The sequence below is a fragment of the Cetorhinus maximus genome, chromosome 11 (genome assembly GCF_964194155.1).
Source record: "Cetorhinus maximus chromosome 11, sCetMax3.hap1.1, whole genome shotgun sequence".
Taxonomy (NCBI): domain Eukaryota; kingdom Metazoa; phylum Chordata; class Chondrichthyes; order Lamniformes; family Cetorhinidae; genus Cetorhinus; species Cetorhinus maximus.
Window position 1 is genome coordinate 53,982,269 of NC_135889.1, and position 13,823 is coordinate 53,996,091.

At 39.9% G+C, this 13,823-nt stretch overlaps 1 protein-coding gene across 2 annotated transcripts in view; it reads right to left on the reverse strand.

The window, feature by feature from the left end:
* Window positions 1-13,823, reverse strand: part of ube2e3 (ubiquitin-conjugating enzyme E2E 3 (UBC4/5 homolog, yeast)) — a 154,951-nt gene that overhangs the window by 22,096 nt on the left and 119,032 nt on the right. For both annotated transcript variants that reach the window (XM_078551940.1, XM_078551942.1), the window contains exons 4-5: window positions 12,537-12,669; window positions 4,696-4,843 (exon numbers count right to left, since the gene is read on the reverse strand). In XM_078551940.1, the coding sequence (XP_078408066.1) occupies window positions 4,696-4,843; window positions 12,537-12,669 (281 nt within the window). The remainder of the gene's footprint in view (window positions 1-4,695; window positions 4,844-12,536; window positions 12,670-13,823) is intronic.

The following is a 13,823-nucleotide window of genomic DNA, read 5'->3' on the forward strand; positions in this document are numbered from 1 at the left end:
GAGAGGTTCACTAACATTATAAAGTCTAATTGTTGTCAAGCCAACATTGGGTAAGTTCACACAAGACATCAATTAACTGTGCAGACACATTGATTTTGGTATTCTGTGTTCCTTTATCTTGCTTCAACCATCTTTGTTAGTTTATACCTTTCTTTGATAAATAGGAAATGCACATTACAGGTACCATTTTTAATGGACTAGAATATCTCTCCTGTGGCATTGTTTTCATTTGCTGTTTATTGACTATAGTGTACAAAAAGTATCAGAATCACTGATGCACATGTGTTGAATTAAGTCATAAGAACTGTCATAAAAATGCAAATTACTACATTTTGAGAGAGTAAAATCTATATTTTAGTTAAATTTCATTTCTATATGCATTTGAATGGAAAATGCAATACATGGCCTTGATTATTAGTATATGTTATTTCAAGCATACAGTTAGTTTTATATAAAGAGCCCACAGACAGATAGTAAAGGCGATATTCCAGGATGCAGGTAGTGAAGTTGCAAATACTTGAGAAGTGAGGGAGCACCAAATGATTACATAAAGTTGAGGGTGGTGTTGACGATCAAGAAAACCTGGAAGTGGATAGTGGAGCTTGACAGGAGAAGATAGGTGTTGGAGTTCTACAACTACTGGAAGGGAATGAGTGTCATGGAATACTGGGAAGTGGTGGTTGGGAGGGTGGGTGGGGGAGAAAAAAAGTGATCCAAGGCATAGGAATGGTCTATTAGGCTGTGGCCATGGTGGGATAGGTATTTGGGGTGTGTTGGAGTTAGGATTACAGTGCTGGGGTGTAATCTGGAACCTCCACATAATTATCTTTACCTCACAAGACAACCAGATAAGTACATGGTAATTATAGATAGTTATGAGTTTAGATGCAACAGGTAAAGAAATATAATTGAATATAGTAGTAATAGAAATTGAGTGAGGAGTAAATTGCTGAGTATGATTAAAACAAGATGTACGCACATGACAAACAGTCTTGCATTTATAGAACAACTTTCAGACTTCACAATGTCCTAAACAGCATCAAAGCCAATAATTTACTTGAAATGTAGTTACTGTTGCTATGCAAGGAAACCTGGCAGCCAATATTCCACAAAAAAAATGAGATGAAGGAGCAGACACACACCATTTCATACATTTATAAGCTGGTGGGTGGCAAGTATCCTGCAGCACTGCTCAGTAAGTCAGTGGGCACATTGATCATGGAGACAGCAAAACACAAAATTTGCTCCTGTGCCAGATTTCATTTCACCACTGGGAGAAGATAAGTTAAGAAACTAAAAAGCCTGTTTAAGATTACTGAAGTTAAACAGTCTTTTTTTTTTGTTTTTAAACAGTCTTAGATTGCTAGCATATTTTTAAAGCGTTAACTGTATGTTTTGGGCAGTGTGATTACCAAATGTTTATAAAATTCATACTGCTCCATACAGAGTGCAAAGATGAGGTGCTCAGAGAAGAGCTCCAAAGTTGGGGGGCGGTGGGCAGCGTAGATAATGTGTTGGAAGCGCAGCCTGAGGTTGTCGGCTCAGGGCTCAGTCAATGCTAATTAAAATATAAATATGACTGGGGTGGGGGGGAAGAAGAAAGAGCACGGAAGGAAGAATAAAGTTGGCCCCAAATGGAAATGCAGCAGCCAGAATCAGATCAGGGAAATAGGCCTATTCACCAGCTCGAGGTCAGTCCATTACTATTAAGGAAAGGAGATGAGGCATGGCTTTCTCCCAAATCCAAATTGAGATGCTCAAATGGGCGAGGGTCACTCTTATCTTAAAAATAGGGATTAAAAAAATTCACTTGAAAATGGATAAAACATCAAAAAGGCCAGGAGTTGGCGCGCGAACATGTATAAATGGAGAAACAAAATGGCTAGCAAACCTAAGTGACTCTCACAACAATATATTGGAAGGAACAATTGCAGAGTGACAAGTAAGTGCTAACAGCAGCAGTTTTCCCATTATAAAGTATTAACATGGTTCTCCAAATATAAATGCTGACTTAAAAATCATAATTCAAAACTCGCGACAGCAGTAGTAACATGGATGCAGGTGCACACAATACACAAGGCTTTAAATATGCATAGCATAAAACTTCAAGTATATTATACATGGACACACACACTTATTATATTTACCTACTGGTAATCCCATTAGAAATCCCCAGATTTTTTTTTGTTATCATTAAGTATTTCCCTTTTGCCCATAAACTGTATGAAAGCAACACCGACTTTGAAAAGATTATAATCATAGCACAGGAATATAAAAGGGTCATGAAATAAATAGGTTCACAAAGAAATATATTCTATTGTAACACACTTTCAGGATATCTTTCCTGTGTCAGTTGATAATGCTGCAAATTATTGATTTACTGCAACATGAGCATCCACTGCAAGAACTCCAAAATACCCCAGTTAACATCTTCATTTTGATAAGCTTTTCAAACTTAAATTGTCCTGAATGATGTGTCCAGAAAGCAAAATGTATCAATTTATGTTGTTAACATTTGGCCACAATGACAACCTCACAGACGACAAAACTGGCCAACTGCTAGATACTGGCTGATCTAGTTTGGGATCCAAGATTCATTGCATATCATGTAGCATGCAATCGTGTTTGCTTTTAAAATCAATAAATACAGAAAAACAATTCAAAAGGTACATTTTCATATTTATTGTGGAATGCACCACACTCACAGCAGTTTGGAAACCAATTATAGAAGGTCTTCATCTGTTTAAAAAAAAGTTATTCCACTGGACCTCAAGCTAAAGCTTGAAGAAATTCTAAGTCCCTCATTAATACATTACATAGATCCAAGCTTGTGGATCAAAGTCTGCAACTGACAAAGAGACTATATAACCTAGAAGAGCAAATGATACAAACTAGTATCGCGTTCAGTGAGATCGACTACAGTACGTGAGCCAACTTCAGAATTTACAAGCCTCAGGTGAAGTCCTTGGCGGAATCCTGCTGCATCCAACATCCCTATGAAAGAATGCTATGTCCACCCTTAATTCTGCCAATAATCCGAGCTTTGCACTATGTTTTGTTTTTTGTTAGTGGCTAGCAAGTGCATGTTATAGAAGCAGGGCTTTGAGCTTCAGTTAAAGTTCATCAAAAATATAAGGTCCGCAATTCTAACCAGAAACTTTCACTACCTTCTATTGACTTATGCTAAACTTCACCTCCACAGTATATTTTTAAGTGGAAGAAAAGTAAAAGGAAATAGAGTGTGGAACTTGTACCTGTAGACGAATGGGTTGTGAAGTTAGTTAGAAAAGGAAGGAAAAGCAGGGAAGAAAAAAATTAAATAAAGGTGAAGGAGGAAATGTAAAAATGAGTAAAAGCCAAAACTATGAGAGGTGGACAAATTGAAGGGGAAAGAAGAAAAAATGAAGATGAGAGAAAAGCTAAAATAATTAAACGTTGCATTTGTAGTGTAGTGAAATTTGTACTATTGGCTGCACTACATGTTACTGCAATAGTAAGCCAAGTTTTCATTATCTGTTCGCATGATTCTGAAGTTGCAGAATACAAAGCCAATATACCTGCAGCCAAATGCAAGCTTAAAAATAGCTGACAAATATGAACTTAAATATGAACAGCGAGACAACAGGTGCCTGTTCCTTATGTCAGAGCTCATTCTCATCTTTCCCAGTATGATACCACCTTGACCAAGCAATAAGCTTGTAGTATTTACCAGATGCAGCTGATGGTAACTGGAGAATGTCAGTAATTCAAAGTAGTTGAAAAAGAAAATAAAAGATTTAATTTAAAATATCCGAAGTTTTGAAAATGACTGACAATGCATAAATAAAACATTGCATTACTTTCAGTACAGCTTCATTAATGCTTCATCACATCAATTTTCCAGTGTCAAAATAGGGTCATAGTTTAGGAAACTAAACATAGGAAAAAGTTTAGGAAGCACTGGTCCAGGCTTAGGCTGCCTTCTACTGCCCGTAAGGATGGCAGAGGGAGATTCAATCAAGGCTTTCAAAAGGGAATTGGATAAGCACCTCAAGAGAAAAAAAACATGCAGGGCTGCAGATAGAGGGGAGTGGGACTGGCTAAATTGCTCTTGAAGAGAGCTGGCACAGACTTGATGGGCAGAATAACCTCTGTGCTATACACATCCAATGATGCTGTGATACAAATAATAATAAAAGGATATTGTTGCTATTTATATAATATAGAGGCAAGCAACAATGGTTACTTTGTATACTGAAAGATTTACAAAGTTGAACATTTCTTTGGAAGAGACTTTGACATGACCAAATTAAAATACACAAATGGTCTGACTACTAGGGCAGACAAGTTAAAATTAGGAACTTAGGAGCAAGAATGTTGGACTGAACTTCTCATACAAACATTAAGAGTTGAGAGAAAAAAATAATACGGAAGGCCATTGAAGCACAATATAAGGGAGCTAAAGAGGCAAATAAATTAGTTTCTGGAGACATGAGCATTGGAGGGATCAAGAACCAATTGAACAGTTAAAGGCAAATCGCTGAGGTTAAAGGCAAAGCTGCCCATGCCAAAAATAACTGCCCAACATCATTCACAAGTTTTAAATTTAATTTTAAAATGAGAGCTACAATATGATTGCTCTCCAAATACATGCCTTAAAGTATTTTCGAATAAGCTAGACATAAAATATCATTCCTTGGATCCTAATTTGCTTACCTGGATTACAGTCTGTCAGAAGTGAACAAATAGAAAGTAGAACCTTTGAAATGGTCAGAGCTGGGCTCCAGTTGTCTTTCAAAATGTCCAGACAGATTACTCCCTGACTGTTGATATTGCAGTGATAGATCCTGGTCCGAAAAGTTACCTAAAAGATAACATACAAATACAAGGAATTGTTCTTTATAGCAAACAGAGCATTCAATAATGCTGTCAGTGGTGACCCAAGTTACATGAAAATTGTGTCATTAACTAGTTCTCATCTCCAAGAGCTGAAAAAGAACCAACAGGGGAGGGTAAACAACCTTCAGGAGAAGGAAAATGGTTTGAAATGAAAGGAAAGAAGGGTCAAGAAATTTACTCAATAAAGAGAGGTGGTGGCAGCAATTGTCTTAAAATTTCAAGAATATTTAATCTCATAAACCATGTGAATTAAAGCAATTGTGGGATGAACTTTGCATTTCATATATGGAAGATGTGAATTCAGCATACATAGCTGCTTGTTAAATAACCACCACCTAACAGAAATAAAAACAGAAACAAATGGAACACAGAACACACCTATTAGCATCTGTGAAGAGAATAGACAGGTTATGATGTTTTGGACAAGTATCGTCAAATTGCTTGATGTGTTATGGCTGCATTTCCACAGAGCAGGTTGCTTCTTGGAATGGACGAGGGATCCCCACCTCAACAACAGGGAGAACTATCCTTCCTGCTGAAGTCTTTTGAAAAAACTGTTCATTTGTAATATCCCAGTTTTGAGGAAGGGTCTACACCTGAAACAAATGATCTGTGTTCTTCCAACAGGTGATTTTTTTTTGCCTTTACTTCATAACTGGATGCAAACGGGTAAAAATTGGATAAGGATGGAAAAAGATAGAATCTAGTTAAGAGGATGACTAGATAAGGGGAAATCACAAGTACCTTTAACTTCAACTATCGCTGAAAAAGAGACATTTTGTTGAAGCTTTTTGTCTGGCAATCATCAGGACAATTCACAAGAATACAAGGGAAAACAACAAATTTATGCTGTATGAGAAGAGTGTGCTGACTGATCGGTACAAACAGTGCTCTGAAGAATGCACCAGTTGATGGTGGCTGACAGTTAATTGTCAAGCATTGTTTGAAATTTAAACAAAACAGCTAGACTGATTGGTCAAGGCATTGCCCTGAAGAATGAACCTGCGAATGGCTGATGTTTATTTTGTTTAGCTGAAACAGGCGCAACGTGCAAGTCCCACTGACAATCTTAAATTGGTTTTCAGCTAAATTCTTGGCACACCGAGGATTATTTAGCAAATGTTGTCCAATCGCAGAATCTAATGTTGGACGCTTGAGCTTTGCAAGCATGGGCTGGTTGGGTACAGTCTGTACCTTGCCCATTGCAAACAATGGAAGGGACATGCTGTTTGCTACGATCCGCCAGTCTTTGGGACGTATGGCCTACATACTTAGTATCACACTGGCACTGAAATTCATAAACCATGTTTCTCATTTGAGAGATGGACAGAATGTCTTCTTGGCTTGACAGCTGCATCCGGTTAGTGGTGAATATCCCCTCATGTTGCTACTGCATAGTAGCAGCATGAAACAGCTAGGTTCACCTGTTGCTCAAATTTTTGAAATGATTTGCCCTTCTGGGGTAACCAAAGGTAGACTGGGCACTTTTCAGGGCTGAAATAGATGGCTTTAGGCCCGTTCATGAGTTTGCATGATCTACGGTGTGAACTGATCTGATTAGTCACTATTCTGCAGGATGCCTTTGATTCGCCCTATTTCAGCATCAAGCTTGCATGGTGAGCAAATGGTTCGGGCCCTATTTACGAGGTTGCCAATAAGGCCAATCTTATAGCACATGGAACTGTAAGAATCCTAACCTGTATATTGCCATATATTGACCAGTAAAGGTAAGCTTGTGGTAGACCATGGTAGAGAACCCCTGGCAGACTTCTCAACTAGTATATCAAGGAAATGGAGTTCGTTTGAATGCCTTATTTCAAAAATGAATTTGAACACAGGATGGAGCCCACTAAGACATGTAAGGAAATTATTACAAATGGCTGCGGATTTAAATAGAGTAACCGTATCATCCACATATACCACCACCCCACCTCCCCCCACCCGACTCAGTTGATGAATTAACGCTCCTCCATGTTGAACACCACTTGGAGGAAGCACTAAGGGTGGCAAGGGCACAGAATGTACTTTGGGTGGGGCACTTCAGGTGTCCATCACTAAGTGTGGCTAGGTATCACAATCAAAGGCAGAGCTGGCCAAACCCTAAGGGATATAGCTGATAGACTGGGTTTGCGGTAGGTGGCAAAGGAACCAAGAAGAGGGAAAAACATACTTGACCTCGCCCTCACCAGCCTGCCTGCCGTAGATGCATCTGTCCGTGACAGCATCAGTGGGAATGATCACCGCACAGTCCTTATAGAGCTGAAGTCCCATCTTCACATTGAGGATACCCTCCATCGTGTTGTGTGGCACTACCACCGTGCTAAATAGGATAGTTTTCGAACAGATCTAACAACTGAAGACTGGGCATCCATGAGGCGCTGTGGGCCATCAGCACTGTACTCAACCACAATCTGTAACCTCATGGCCCAGCATATCCCCCACTCTTATCATTCCCGTAAAGCCAGGGAATCAACCCTGGTTCAATGAAGGGTGCAGGGGGGCATGCCAGGAGCAGCACCAGGCACAGCTAAAAAAAATTAAAATGACGTGTCAGCCTGGTGGAGCTACAACACAGGACTATTTGCGTGTCTAACAGCATAAGCAGCAAGTGATAGACAGAGCTAAGCGATTGGCAACAACCAACTGGTTAGATTCAAGCTTTCAGTCCTGCCACATCCGGTTGTGAAATATAGTGTTGGACAATTAAACAACTTACTGGGGGTGGAGGCGCCACAAATATCCCCATCCTCAATAATGGGGGAGTCCAGTACATCAGTGCAAAAGATAAGGCTGAAGCATTTGCAACAATCTTCAGCCAGAAGTGCCAAATGGATGACCCATCTCCTTTGGAGGCCTCCAACATCAGAAGTGCCAGTCTTCAAAAAATTCGATTCACTCCATGTGGTATCAAGAAGCGGCTGAAGGCACCACATACTGCAAAGTCCATGGGCCCTGACAATATTCCAGCAATAGTACTGAAGACTTGTGCCCAGAGCTTGCTGCACCCTTAGCCAAGCTGCTCCAGTACAGCAACAATATTGGCATCTACCCGGCAATGCCCAGGTTTGTCTAAAAAGCAGGATAAATCCAATCCGGCCAATTACCACCCCATCGGCCTACTCTCAATCATCAGTGAAGTAATGGAAGAGATCATCAACAATACTATCAAGTGGCACTTGCTTAGCAATAATCTGCTCACTGATGCTCAGTTTGGGTTGCGGCAGGATTACTCAGCTCCTCACCTCATTAAAGCCTTGGTTCAAACATGGACAAAAAAAAAGTTGAACTCCAGAGGTGAAGTGAGGGTGACTGCCCTTGACATCAAGGCAGAATTTGACTGAGTGTGGCATCAAGCAGCCCTAGCAAAACTGGGGTCAATGGGAATCAGGGGAAAAATTCTCTGCTGGCCAAACCTAGCACAAAGCAAGATGATTGTGGTTGTTGGAGGTCAGTCATCTCAGTTCCAGGACATCACTACAGGACTTCCTCAGGGTAGTGTTCTGGGCCCAACCATTTTCAGCTGCTTCATCAATGACCTTCTTTCTATCAAAAGGTCAGAAGTGGGAATTTTCACTGATGATTGCATAATGTTCAGCACCATTCACGACTCCTCAGATACTGAAGCAGTCTATGTCTGAATACAGCAAGATCTGGACAGTATTGAGGCTTGGGCTGACAAGTGGCAAGAAACATTCGTGCCACACATGTACCAGGCAATGGCCATCTCCAAACAAGAGAGAGAATATAATCATTGCCCCTTGACATTCAATGGCATTACCATCGCTGAATCTCCCATTATCAACATCTGGGTGTTACCACTGACCAGAAACGGAACTGGAGTAGCCATATAAATACTGTGGCAACAAGAGCAGAGTCAGAAGCTAGAAATCGTGTGGCAAGTAACTCATTTCCTGACTCCCCAAAGCCTGTCCACCAGCTACGAAGTGCAAGTCAGGAGTGTGATGGAATACTCTGCACTTGCCTGGATGAGTGCAGCTCCAACAACACTCAAGAAGCTTGACTGGCACTCCATCCACAAACATTCACTCCCTCTAACACTAATGCACAGTGACAGCAGTGGGTACCATCTGCAAGATGCATTGCAGGAACTCACCAAGCCTCCTTAGACAGCACCTTCTAAACCCACATCAATTATCATCTAGAATGACAAGGGTAACAGACACATGGAAACACCACCACTGGAAGTTCCACTTCAAGCCACTCACCATCCTGACATCGCCATGCCTTCACTGTTGCTGGGTCAAAATCCTGGAACTTCCTCCCTAACAGTACTATGGGTGTACCTACACCACATGGCTTGCAGCACTTCAAGAAGGCAGCTCACCATCTTCTCAAGGGCAATTAAGGATGGGCAATAAATGCTTGCCTAGCCAGCAGTGCTCATGTTCATGGAATCCAACAAAGATGTTAGCTAGAACTGGGCTGAGAGGGGATCACATAGCAACACCATCTATTTCTATCCATATCAGATCTCTATCAACAAAATGCATGCCATTCTTAATGACGAGTCCAAATTTATATCTGCTCAACACGAACAGACAGCCTTGCTGGCTAAAAAACGCTTGCTGGAATTTTGCAAGGGTGCAAAATATATTACATGGTTCATTCTCAAGGCTCGCTGAATCAGTGTATGTCTGGGCTACCCAAGACATACAAAAGTGATGTCCCTTTATGCCTTACCTCATCTCTGACTGGCTCTGCACAACATGGAATTGGCCAAAGGGTGCGCGAATTGTTACAACCAGTTTTGAGCAAGTTTTCCATATACACGGTGAAAGATTCCTTCACCTTTGCAAAGGCCATTTAGGACTTACATATCGATAGCAATGTTGTGTCCACGTGCTCATTTCACATTGCCAGCCTATTCACCAATGTTCCACTTTAGGAAGCCATAGATATTTGTGCTGCAGCACTATGTGATGATCTAGACCTAACATCATTGCACGAATCAGTATTTATGGAACTCGAATTCAGCAGCTCGTGCAGTTGAGTTTAGTTTTAATGACACCACGTATGCTCAAATAGATGGTGTTGCCGTGTCCTCTCAGCCCAGTTCACGCTAACATCTTTTGGTTCCATGAGAAATGTGTTGGAATGACACGCAACCTCCTACCTCTTGCATATTTCCGATATGTGGATGATATGTTTGTTATATTTAAATCCACAGCTGCATGTAATAATTTCCTTACATTTTTTAATGGGCTCCATCCTGTGCTCAAATTCACCTTCGAAATGGAGCACTGAAATGAACTTCCTTTCCTTGATGTACTCGTTGAGAAATCTGCCAGATGGTTTTTCACCACGGTCTACCACAAGCCTACCTTTACTGGTCAATATACGTGTTTGAGATTCTTAGAGTTCCACACGCTATAAAAGTGGCCTTATCGGCAACATTGTAAATAGGGCCCAAGCCATTTGCTCACCATGCAAGCTTGATTCTGATATAGGCCTCATCCTGCAGGATAATGGCTACCCTGATCAGGTCATTTCACGCTGTATACCACATGAACTGGCCTAAGGCCATCACTTTCAGCCTTGAAAAGTGCCCAGTCTACCTCAGATAACCCTGGAAGGGCAAGGTATCTCAAAAATCTGAGCAACTGGTGAAGCTAGCTGTTTTACGGTTCTACTGTGCAGTCGCAACATGAGCGGTATTCGCCACCAAAAGGATGCTGCCATCAAGCCAAAAAGACACTCTGCCTATCACACAAATGAGTAGCGTGGTATATGAACTTCAGAGCCAGTGTGATGCTTTGTTGACCGTATAGTCCAAAAACTGGCGGATCGTATCAAACAGCATGTCCCTTCCATTGTTTACAAAGGGTAAGGTACAGACAGTACCCAACCAGCCCATGCTTGCAAAACTCAGGTTTCTAACATTTGATGTGATTCTACAATTGGACAACATTTGCTAAATAACCCTCAGTGAGCCAAGAATTACACTGACAGCCAATTTAAGATTGTCAATTGGGCTTGCAGTGTGGCACATTGGCATGTATTGGAAGCTACGTATATTAATACACAGGACCCTGTTCTTTGCAGACAGAAAGAACATGTACACACATTGCATCTGTTTCAGCCAACAAAATAAGTGACAGCCATTTGCTGGTTCATTTTTCAGGGCAATGTCTTGACCAGAATCAAGCTGCCTTGTTTGAAGTTCGCTGTCAGCCACCATCCATTGGTACATTGTTCATAGCAACGCCTCTACCAGAGTCCACTTGTCAACCAATCAGCACTCTGTGCTCATCCAGCATAATTTTGATGTTTTCCCTGTATTCTTGCTAATTGTCGAGTGCCAGGCGATAAGCTTCGACAGGATATCTCCTTTTTCAGCAATACTCAAGTTCTGTACTACCAAACAACAACTTCAACTATGTAACCTTTTACCTCAAAACTTCTTTCCTTCCATTTTCAGGGCAAAATTCAACAATTAAAGTATAATATTCTCTATTATATCGGTGACTTGCTTTCTGTGACAAAAACATTTGAGGGCAAGGTCAATGAATTCAGGAATGGCTGCTTAGGAGATTAAAAATATAAATAACTAGGAATAATTGTTTGCTGCCTATTAAAAACAGAAGTGTAAAGGAGCATCATGCTCCATTATAGGATAGAGATGTTCTGTAAATAACATTTTACTGTTGAGGAAGTTATTGGTTCTTCAGGAGTAGAATCAGTTGAAGTGTATTTAGCACAACTCTTAGTCTTAATTTGTTTCATTGGTGTCCAGATGATAAGTGGGCAAGGTTTTTTTTTAATACAAATATACGCATTTGAGATTTTTAGAGTTCCACACACTATAAAAGTGGCCTTATCAGCAACATTTTAAATAGGGCTCAAGCCATTTGCTCACCATGCAAGCTTGATGCTGTTGATATGTTCAACTGTTTTAATTTAGTCACTGTTTCAGTGATTAAATGGACCATTTTATATGGTCTTCAGAACAAAACAAAATCTTGTTAAGCACCGATATAAGCAGGAAAGTTACCTGCATTATCATTTAATTCTTTATTGACCTTGTAACCGATCCGTAGAGATCAGATAAAGTATGTATAATATTTTATTTTGAAAAGTGCGATTCCATTCAGGAAAGGCCAATTAGAATTGGGCGAATTGAATATCTCAGAGTCCGTAGTCACAATGAACCAAATGGTTTACTTCATTTTTGTAGGATTCTAATTTTACATGCTCGCTGGAACTTTTCTTAGCAAATGAATAAAACACCATAAATCACAAAATATCAATAAGAGCTAACACTTAAAGCTGCCAAAAAAAAAGTCAATATTGATGGAAATTATTTGATTAAGTTTGTTAAGAACTGCGATGCACGATGGGAGATGAAAATACAAAACAAATATATAAAATTATATAGCGGACTCTGATTGGTATAATTAAAAAAAGATGATTTTTGTCCAAGCTTAAATATAGTCCTTCCCTAACAAAACAATTGCTACCATATAGTCTTATTGCATACGATATGAAAGCATTTGGCAAAAAGGTCATCCACCTTTACAACGTTTTAAAATTTAGACTAAACAGTCACACATCATTGAAATATTGTAAACAGCAAACTATACATGCACAGCAAACTATTTTAAAATGTACTTAGCTAAATATAATGCATCAAGAATTACCTTTGGTGGTTTGAATGGATAGTCAGATGAGAAAGTGATGTCCAGAAAAAAAACACCTCCCTCATAAACTGAACCAGGAGGGCCTAGTATGGTAGATCGCCACTCATATATATTGTCGCCTTTTGGACCAGCACTGAAATAAATTCATTAAAAGTATGTTAAAGAAATTATTTGCAACATTTCACAAGAGTTAACCCCATGAACTTAGTCTTGCTCCAAGCAAGCTTAACAAAAATCAATATATGGGAAATATCAAGGTATTACATCTATTTTGCATATGCTGTCTTACACAACTAGATATGACAGCAATATCTTGCACCATGAGCAGAAATTGTGATCAGTTCCAAATGGGTTTCTACAACGGATAGATAAAGTGGGCAAAAACATTGCACAACTCTAAATTATATATCCCAATGATGTATAGGCATGTTGAATGACCCAAGTTCCAAAGCTCAAATTCTCACTATCAAAGTCCATTATTTTTATCTGTACAACATTGTCTATTCTCCCCAATTATCTCAATTCCTTCTCTGCTCAAATGTTATACATGCCTTTATCACCTACCCCAAAGTTCGCCTTCCTGGTCTACCATTTATGACCTTCCACTGTCCAAAACCTCTTTGTACATATCCCATTGTGTAGCAAATCTCACTGTCTTTATTCATGCTATCACGGACATAAATTAATTCTGCATGCCCTAGTGCAGTAAATCTATGGCCAGCACCATAACGCTGTAATCCTTTCCAACCATTATTTTTTCATTTTGGGGCAGGGATAAAGTGTGACAGTGCAAGGAAACAGGTAAGGGGTTGGTGAGTATTTTGCTTGTTCATCTTTCAAAACTCATGTAATTTATTAGTAAGGTTTCATTGATAGTGGTAAAGATTATTGGGAGTAGTATGGTTTATTAATTATACATAAATTAATAAAAAATTAACATAATAAATATGGCAGGGCAGGTGATGTGTTGCAACTGCAGAATGTTTGTGTTCCTGGAAACTAGCTTAATCCAGGACATCGCGTCTATAGTAAGTATCTGCTACTTGAGGGATTTTGTCTTAGAGTCGTGTTGGAGGCTGAGCTGCAGACACTGCAATGCATCAGGGAGCGGGAAAGTTACCTGGAAACGTAATTCCAGAAGGTGGTCAAACCCCTTAGGAAAGGGTCTTCTGATTTGGTCAATGGTAAGGGACAGTAGGGTGTGACTGCAAGAAAGGCAGGTAAGGGGATCAACAGGGTAGACTGGAGGAGCCTCAGCCCTTGCAATTATCCAACAAGTTTGAAGTG